Genomic DNA, 10277 nt, shown 5'->3' on the forward strand with positions numbered 1-10277 from the left:
AGGCCAGGGATTTGGGGGGGGGGGGGAAGGACCTAGATTATGTCGTCTGACGGCCCGCCATGTCTGATCCCGTCTTGCCACAGAGGGCACAGTGCCAGTGGGCACGAGACACTGACACAATCACTCGCCACTGTCTGACTGACTCGATACAGGCATCCAGTTGCATAAGCTAGAACATACCAGAGGCTCTGTATGACACCAAATGAGATACACAAATGAAAAGGTAATTCGTCTACTTTCACTTAAATATAATTAACATTCATCGAGGAACAGTTTATTTACACTCTGAAAGCCACAGCTACAGACACACTTAATGCCAGGGCCTGTTTAGTTCTCTTGGCTGCATCTCTGCTGATGATCTGTGGCGTGAGAAACTGGGGCCTCATGTACAAAGACTTGCATGGATTTCATACTAAAACATTGCGTACGTGCAAACCTGAAAAGTAGCGTACGCACAAAAAAATCCTGATGTATGAAACTGTGCGTACGCAGCATTCCACGCAGCTTTTCTTTGTACATCCCAATTAACGTGAAATTAAGCGTACATGCACGAGCATTACACTCCACCCTCTCTCCTCCCTCAATCACACTCATTTTAATATGCTAACTAGAAGGCCATTCGAGAGCGCAGACCTCCACGAAGACAAAATGGCCTATCCCGCAATATTAATAACAATGAAAACTCATTTGTGGATCCATTCATACTCGAACCTGCTCCAAAGTTTAATAATTGAAATCATCAAATTAATAAAAAAAAAAGTGCGAATGCGAGGTAGAAGTGTTTATCCGACGAAATGGCAAGAATTTCACGTCTTTATCATCTGTAATTAACTAAAAAAAATCAGTAGTGGCAGAGCGTAGCAGTGGCTAGCTATAGGGTCAGAGACCGTGGCAGAATTATTGGTCAGTCTGCAAGTAGGTGACAGGGTTCGCATAACTGGGTTTGATGCATTTGAACCATAACGGCATTAATTAAAAAACATTAAATCAATCGTGTCTAAGTAGGCTACCACGCATCGCGCACTCGAGGTGAAATAAACGAAGTTGATCCAGGCCACATCGCCACATTACGATTTCTGGATCATATCCCTATATTTGCACACAAGTGTGACCAAAATAATGCGAATGCTTACTCGAGGAAAGTCAAAGTATTCTATGCAGTCAATCACACTAAGGGAAATAGCTTATATCCGTGCTTATTAGTCAGCCTATCTATAGGTGTAGGCTATAGGTTTCACATTCCCTTTTAATTTGTATCCTCTAATAAGTCAACAGTTGTCATTATAGATAGGTTGTTGCATAACTTAGTAGAATTTGAGCATGTTGCATGTCCATTTATATAGAAACATAGGCCTACTTTCGAAATGTCATTTTTAATAACCCACGTTTCACAATATACTGTGCAAATAAAGGCCTAGACTCGCGATCAACTAATGTTGTTGCGCTGCATTGCCTCTAAGTGTCGCCAACTGATGATACACATTGGAAATGTGCGTACGCCAGGCATGAAGTTTGCGTGGAGGACCGCACACTCACGTTCAAGTCAGTCTTCGTACATCCGGAAGTGAGCGTGAGAAGTGGCATACGCAGCATTTTTGTGCGTACGCAAGCTTTGTACATGAGGCCCCTGGTGTAAGCCTCTAGATAGGTTTAGGTTTCCCTCTGCTGGAAGAAGCCCTCAGGTGCACAAGCTTTCACAGCCTCACCAGCCTCACTGGGCGCCAACCCCCAGCCAGCAACCAGGACTGCCATCTTACCCCGCCACCACCACCACCACCCCATCATGCCCGCTGAGAGGGCGGCATCGCAACACACATCAGGGTGCCCGCAATGTTGCCATGGAAACCCTTCCCTCTCTCTCTCTCCATCGCTCTCTCCCACCTTTTTTTTTGTTTGTTTAATGACTACATAGCAGTGGAGATGACAGTGGAGTGTGTGGGCGACTCAGTGAGAGCGTGTGTGGGGGCGGTGGGGGTGGATGTGGATGTGGGGGTTCCTGTGGATAACAGAAGGGGCCAACCTGTTCTGCAGGGACTGCAGTTCACTTTGTGGGCGACAGATCTTACCAGGCCACGGGAGAAACTCTGTGTGTGTGTGTGTGTGTGTGTGTGTGTGTGTGTGTGTGTGTGTGTGTATTCATGTAACATGAGAGGTGCTATTGTGTGTCTTGCCGGATGATGCACATATGTACATGTTTGTGTGTGTTTGTCTCTCTGTGTGTGTACTAGTATGTATGTTGGGTTGCCATGACATCGCTCTCCTCACTGACGTGTGAGGTAAAGGTCCCAGGTAGCGGGTGTGCGTTGAGGAACCAAAGTTCCGACAGCGGAGTCTGATGGCCTCTGCCATGTTTAGCCACGCACAACCCTTCTCTAGGTCTTCACATAGGGGGGGGAGACATGTATTTAACTCCTAAGGCTCCACAAAGAATAATATACACTTTAAAAGGAGTCACAGAAAGTGTGAAAGACAAAGAGATATAGATGAAGAAGCAAATAGACAAAGCATGTTTTCGAAAAGAGAGTGAGAGATAACGTGTGTGTGTGTGTGAGTGTGTGAGTGTAAGAGAGAGAGAGAGAGAGAGAGAGAGAGAGAGAGAGAGAGAGAGAGAGAGAGAGAGAGAGAGAGAGAGAGAGAGAGAGAGAGAGAGAGAGAGAGAGAGAGAGAGAGAGAAAGAAAGAAAGAAAGAAAGAAAGAAAGAAAGAAAGAAAGAAAGAGAGAGAGAGAGAGAGCTGAAGAATAACTCGGTGATGGGAAGAAATAAGTAAGGATGGAAAGAACCAGAGAAGCGAGGACATATCCATACTTCTGCAGACTCCAAACCCTATTACCCCGGGGAAAGATGGATCACAGTGAAACCCAGAGAGAGAGAGGGAGATGGAAAAGGAGAGAAGACTGATATTTTTCATACGCAATTTGTATTGTCTAGTCTGGCCTTCATATAAGCTCACAGAGGCAGAAACTAAACACAATGCTGAAATTCAATATGTGGTGCTACTTCTGGAACACAGTGGCACAGGGTGAATGTTTCAATCAGTGAAAACAGGAAAGAAAAGCCAGACTATCTACTCTGCATACAGTTAACGTTACAGTCGCATGTGTGGGCAGTGGGGTGATATCTGCATGACATATGGGGTGAGTCCAGCAGGAAGTCACGTGACAAAAATAAAGCACAACTTCCCATCCAATCTGAAATGAACTACATTAAGCATAGAGAGACACCACAGTTGATTATTCCAAGTCAAGGCCACCTCAGTAGACTTGAGTAAAGGGAACCGATGCTTGCGGCTGCACTGGGAGTGATGCTCACAAAGGCCAGAGGCCAGAGATGCAGCACAATGACACAGCCGTCCTCCTGCTGCTCCATCTGCCCTCCTCAGCAAGCCAACCAATCAATCACACACACACACACACACACACACACCTACACCTCATTCAGTGGCCTCTGGCTTTGTGGCAAGAACCTACAGATGCCACAAGGTTATAGAGCAAGCAAGCAGCCTGTCAGATGTGGACAGGCTGGCTCCAGAGGGCACACCTGTGGAGGCCATTATCCTTCACTGCCCTTCATTACTGGGCAGGAGCAACATCAAAGGCTTCATGAAGAGAGCAAGTTCAGACGGAAGATGAGCATGTGGTCAAGTGACCAGTCCAGTCCAGACGAGACCACTGGACACACTACTGCATGTATGTTTATGGGTCTTTGGAGCATGCATACATTAAGGACCTCTGCAAACAGAGAAGTGGTAACCCACATGTAAACATGGATTTACCGACCTTCGCAATTATACCCATCCACACAGTCTTACAAATGCTCATACACGTGCATGCTTGCAACACACAACTACACACACTCGTGCAACACACTCCAACCCACCCACCCATATTCTACTGCATGTGTGCACAGACGGACACACACACACACACACACACACACACACACACACACACTTTCTTTGCATCTCGCTCTGTGTTAACGGTCTTTCTCATTACGCCCCTTGAGACTGATGATGGATAATTACTGAACTGTATTTTTGAAACAGCTCTGTAATTTGTGCTTCTGGAGGAAAGAAAAGAAAACAGGGAAACAAAAAAAAATCTTCCTCCAGATATCCCCCAGGTAGACAAATCTTAGCTGGCAGAGAGCAGAATGCATCCGGTATAAGCTGGTCAGAGGAAATTAATCATAGAAAGTCAAAGACAATCAGCACACCAAAGAGCTCCCATTCACAGTGTTTATTACTGACGTTTCGAGCCTGTCTGAAGGAAGTCGCACGGCTTGAAGGGTCACTAATACAAACTGTGAATGGGAAACCTTTGGTGTGCGGATCGTCTTTGACTTTCTTGGTCCAAAAATGGCTTTGGGATGTGCGTGGCCTTGCATTGCCAAAGTAAATTAATCTTCCAGGGAAGCGAAGCCTGGACTTGCCGTTGTCCTTTAGGGTCACTGGAGTTATGCGGGGCTGAAGCATCTACTCTACAGCCTGAGCTCGCTCTGCTAGAACATTCACCCACCACTCGCCTGCTCTCTCTAGTGACCGAGGAGATATGAGGATACTCACCTGGCAATCAAAGTCCTGGAAGTTGCGTCCATTCTGCAGAGAGAGAGAGAGAGAGAGAGAGAGAGAGAGAGAGAGAGAGAGAGAGAGAGAGAGAGAGAGAGAGAGAGAGAGAGAGAGAGAGAGAGAGAGAGAGAGAGAGAGAGAGAGAGAGAGAGAGAGAGATGGGAAAGGAATAGATGTCTGTTATTAGATCACTCAGCCTGAGAGCAGTGTTCTCAAAGTAAACTAAGAGGACCATGGCAAAAACCTCATGATGAATACATATAAATGAGACTTTAAATGAGAACATCAACATTTTTAAATGAGCTTGTGTGTGTGTGTGTGTGTGTGTGTGTGTGTGTGTGTGTGTGCGCGCGCGAGTGTTGTTGTCTAAGTGAACAAGAACTGTGAACATGAACTGTGTGTGTGTGTGTGTGTGTGCGCGCGCATGAGTTGTGTTGTCTAAGCGTAAAGATAAAGTGTATATGAGAGAGGGAGAGAGAGATAGAGTGTGTGTGTGTGTGTGAGTGACTGAGCATGCGTGCGTGTGTGTGTGTGTGTGTGAGACAAGGAAGGTGCTTAAGCAGTAGTGGGCCTTACTGCCCCCTTGTCATCCTCTTCCTGCTCCTATGTGTAGAAATAAAGTGTGTGAGCGCAGACATAAAACCTCTCCCGCACCGCACCACACCACACCACACCACACCACACCACACCACACCACACCACACCACACCACACCACACCCCTCTCCCTCATCTCCACCTTCTCATCTTACAGAGCAAACCTTTACCCTCAGCAAGGAGGCAGGAGGTAATTTAGACCACAGCAAATCAGGCAGAAAAGATAAATCAAAGCACACAGAGAGAGAGAGAGAGAGAGAGAGAGAGAGATGGATGAGATAGACAGATAGAAATGGATGGAGAGAGAGGGGAGGAGAGAGCGAGTTTGTGGCGCATGGAGGGGGGCCATCACCCAATAATTATTCTATTCTGCTGTCAATGTGGGTATGTAATAGATAGTGGAAGATATCACGCAGTTCTTGCTGATCAATCATTTGCAAATGTTAAACTGAACTGAAATGTGATTAGAGAAAGGAGACGCAAGACAGAAAAAGGAGATGAGGAGATGAGATGAGATGAGATGAGGAGCGGTGATTCATACTTTTGTGACCTTCTCCTCCTTCCTCTCCTCACCCTCAGCTTTCATCTTCCTGAGTCCTCAAACTCAAGCCAGTCTACACTGGAAACTGCAGCTTTCACCTATGTGGTCTTTTCATCTCTCTTCCCATCACCATCTCTCTTGTACGAACGCGCGCACGCACGCACTCACGCGCACGCGCACACGCACACGCACACTTCACATGTGAGAGATGTGAGATGACATTCACAGCGGTCTGTTCTCAAATTTAACTTCCTTCAGTGACTGACTGACTGCACTGTCAGACAGTGCTGCCTCGTTGCCCGGGGTAACCAGCTTGTCAGAGGCAGGCAGGTTAGGGGGGTACCCAATCAATACATGCAAATCAGATCCACAAGGACTTGTCGGAGGAACAGATAACAAAGGGAGGCAGAGCCCAGAGCTGTGTACTAGAGGTCTGTGACAAACACTGCCATGTCTGCCCTGAACTCGGAGTTTGCTACACTTATGGGTGTGCTACTGTATTCTGTTTGTGTGTGTGTGTGTGTGTGTGTGTGTGTGTGTGTGTGACTGAGGGAGTGAGTGCAGAGAGAGGGCAAGAGGTTAATGACACCCACCTTGTCCATCAAGAGGGGTTTGATCTCGGTCAGCTGTACGTCTTGAAGCTCGTCCATCCTGTCGGCTGTCAATCACTCACACCTTTGGGAGAGAATGAAAGAGAGGAAGAGAGACATAGAGGGGAGGATGATTCATTTTCCTTGTCATTGTCAGTGTAGACTCCTGCCACTCATTGGCCGGCCCTGTAGGACCCAGTCTGGCTGCACCTGACTGACGCTCTCTATCCAGTTTTCACTAACATTACAGCCTGGAAACCCTGTTAGCATCAAGGTTCTCTCCGCCACTGTTTAGAGAACACCGATCAGCAACCAAAGGGAGTCAGTCAGTGTGACAATGTTGCAGTGAAGTGTTCGTTTTTAAAAAAATGTTGTTTATCGTTTAGGCAGAAGAGTGGCATATGTCATAATGCACAACAAAGGCAAAACAGCGCCAGGCTATCTAGGAGCACTTTCATTCGTACAATCATTATTACATACATTACAACCCCTGCCCAACACCGCATTAAGAAATATCCATGTGTTTTGACAGAACTCCCTGGCACACGTGGATTATGAGTTCACCTCTGATGGGGACCACTGCTGGGTCAGAGTAATGAGCATGAGTGAATTAACACAGACTGTTATGGACTCCACAGGTAGGCAGGCACACAATAAAGTTAACTAAATTAGTACTTGTTGAATGAAGGGCTTTTACTGAAACAGCTTCTAATAAGAGGGGAGTGAAAGAGAGAGAGAGAGAGAGAGAGAGAGAGAGAGAGAGAGAGAGAGAGAGAGAGAGAGAGAGAGAAAGAAAGAAAGAAAGAGAGAGAGAGAGAAAGAAAGAGAGAGCAAGACAGGGTGCAAGAAAGAGAGAGATGCTGAGAAAGGGGGAAGTCAATTACACTGAGAACAGCCTTAATAACTACAGCCACCAGAACCCATTATTGGCTTCTGTCCAGTTCATGTTTTATGCATCACAGCCCATTCTGAATGTCAACCGTTGTGTGCTTCTTTTAAAAAAGACCACTGTTGTGTGTTCTTATGTAAAGGCCGTTATGAGGGCCACGAATCAGAGGGTCCCTTTGTCAGACACCAGGTACTGTTAATGTTCACTCTGTCCAGACAATAGCTCATCCAGCTAAACACGCATATTTGATTAGTGTATTATTAAAAGAGCCTACAATGCTATTCAAGACACTGATATTATTGTGCAAGACATAAATACAAAAATATGTCTCCCTTTGACATTAATAAACTGATGGTCATTTTGATACAATACATTTAATAGAGACCCAGTCAGACCAATAGTATGAAAAATCAGGAACACAGTTTATTTACAATGATGCGCATCAAGGGAGAGACAGCATGACTTCACCTAAAGATCCATCAGCTGCTCTAACTACACAAGGAAATAGTTAGGATTTAAGTATCCTTCCAGGCTGACGGGAGATGGCGTTGGTCATCCCATCTCACGTGGACTACACCGATTAGTGGCAACCTGGCAATCCGGAGCAGATAGCTACTAACGCAGCCATGCAGAACAGTGAAACACTGCAAAGTCATAATGTTCCCACTTATCTCTAAATACAGTCACACACAGATATACACAGGGACAGTACAGATATCATACAGTCATTACATAGAATCATACTTTTAGTATCACAGTGACCTACTAATGAGAAATGCAGAACATTAAACCATATATTAGAATATTGGACATAATGTTCTATTCCACTTTCTCTCAAATCTCAATCACAACTCAGACATACCACCAGCTAAACACAGCTTTGGTCTTGTCTTCACAAAAATAAATGGAGGTGATAATGGTAACGACTGTGTCTGTAACAGCGAGTGTGTGTGTGTGTGTGTGTGTTGTGTGGGGAAAATACACCTTGATAAGGTTACCGTGACAGCAGAGGAGACTGAGGACAGGAAGAGAGGGGTGCCTGTCGATGAGCCAATCTCTGAATCTGGCTGATGAATCACTTAGTGTCAGACTAACCGCAATGAGCCTTTGCAATATCAGCACAAGACTACAGAACAACTGTAAACAAGACCGCTGGCCTCTACAGAGGGATTAAATAGCTTGGCTGTAGCAATGTCTTAGTGGAGGGCAGTCAAATATACCATGATTACAGCTCTTCCAGGGCTACAAAAGTGCTATAAAGCTGTTAATCCGTTAATAAATCTCTACATGTGGTCCAAATAATGCAGTCACAGATGAGCTGAAAGGATGAGTGTATTTAACAAAGTGCTACACAAAACAAAACAAAACTGTGTTTTTGATAGAGTCCTTTGACAGCTCTCCAGACTACATGTGGCAGTGTTAGGAGTTGTGACGTCTTTTCAAGACGCATAGAGACCTTTGGTCAGCCTAAAACAACTCTGATGTCAGTCTCCCTACTATTGGGTGTGTAGTCATTTGAGGGCGCCATTACCAACTCTCCTACTCGTCTCTGTAGTGCTTGATGTCTGTCTCCCTTGTGGTGGATGGGAAGAATATGAGGACAGAGGCCAGATTTCCTGAAGACGTCAGCCAAGCCTCCCCAATGGTGGCTAATTACGCCATCAGACAACCTGCTCTCCTTTGCCGACACAGCTGTGACCTCTCTCTCTCTCTCTCTCTCTCTCATCTAGTCTTTTCTTTTCCTCCCTCTCATTCTCCCTTTCCTCTACAGCTCTGTCCTGTAGCTAACTCTAATATTCTCTCCCATTCGCTCATCCCCTCCCCCGCAACACACACAGACACAGACAGACCTTTCAAACCCAGGAGGCTTTTTTTCATTACGAGCCCTTTAAGTCTCTAAGTCTGAGTCTCTCTTTTCCAATCTCTTGCAGATCAAATGGGCAAAAGACCAGGAGTTAACACTCCTTAGTTCTTCCTTGTTGATACACGTTTACATTTTCTGGATAAAATGCTGCCACACACATGTGAGGGACATGTTTACACCTTCCAAACGTGTGGATGAGGCTGAGAGACTGTAACAATGTGGCGGTGTGTGAGGCGGTCTGTGTGTGCAGTTGCTCATTGTGCATGTATGTAGGTCGTAATGCATGAGAGATTAGGCTGCATGAAGACTTGGGGTGTGAAACTGATGGTGTGAATTTGAGTCTGAGTGAGTGTTTGAGTGTGTGTGAGAGAGAGACAGTGTTGGGCAAGTTACTTCAAAAGCGTAATGCATTATTTATTACTTGTTACGGTCATCTCAAAGTAATTTGTTACATTACAATATTACTGTCTTTGAATTGTAAGGCATTACACTACGTTTACATTACTTTCACCAAAATAACAGGAAATATGGATTTGGTGTTCTCAATAGATCGATCTTCATGTGTTCAATGCAGCTCATTACACGGCAGGAGGTGATGTGGTATAGCAAAATGACTGAGCTAGGCTTAAGGCTAACAAAAGAACAATATAATGGTTGCAGTTATGGCTCATGGGACAATGTAGGCCCCAAAGGCCAAAGGTCACTCACAACTTAATATAGTAAAATATAGTCATAGTGAAATTGTATGTTGACTTTAAATGGTTCTCATCATTGCTGGTTGCCTTTCCTTCCACTTACAGTGGTGTAGACTTAATGCAAATAGTTTGAGAATAATGGCTATGATCTTTGTCTGTAAAAGCAACATTTTAGTTATTCTCACTGCTTGAAATGAGAAGTATAGCCTAACCATGTTAGATCTGTTGTATGAATGGCAGAGATAACTCAAATTCCCTTTCTACAGTCATCTAAACAAGGCAATCAAATTCCAGGACCAGCATAGATGACTTTTTTTCATTCTTGGATAATCTTCTCTGGTGCTAATTGAGCATTTCTCAATTTTGGATTAAAAAGCAAAGTAACTTCAGTTACTGAGAATTGTACCGAGTAAAATATTACTGAAATTGTATTGGTAATGCCTTACATTACTGCATTACAGCAAAAAGCAATGCATTACTGTAATTACATTACTTTTTTAATGCATTACTCCCAACACTGGAGAGTGTGTGTGTGTA

At 44.8% G+C, this 10277-nt stretch overlaps 1 protein-coding gene across 1 annotated transcript in view; it reads right to left on the minus strand.

Moving 5' to 3' along the window:
• The window catches only part of LOC143115378 (protein NDRG3-like), a 54657-nt gene that overhangs the window by 23716 nt on the left and 20664 nt on the right, over positions 1-10277 (minus strand). Inside the window, exons 2-3 of the mRNA XM_076277362.1 lie at positions 6296-6377; positions 4563-4595 (exon numbers count right to left, since the gene is read on the minus strand). Coding sequence (XP_076133477.1) covers positions 4563-4595; positions 6296-6352 — 90 coding nt within the window. The 5' untranslated portion in view covers positions 6353-6377. The remainder of the gene's footprint in view (positions 1-4562; positions 4596-6295; positions 6378-10277) is intronic.

This window comes from Alosa pseudoharengus, unplaced genomic scaffold (assembly GCF_046254945.1).
Source record: "Alosa pseudoharengus isolate Yale_2024_CS ecotype anadromous, Long Island Sound unplaced genomic scaffold, YU_APseudo_1.1 YU_APseudo_1.1_scf_9, whole genome shotgun sequence".
NCBI lineage: Eukaryota > Metazoa > Chordata > Actinopteri > Clupeiformes > Clupeidae > Alosa > Alosa pseudoharengus.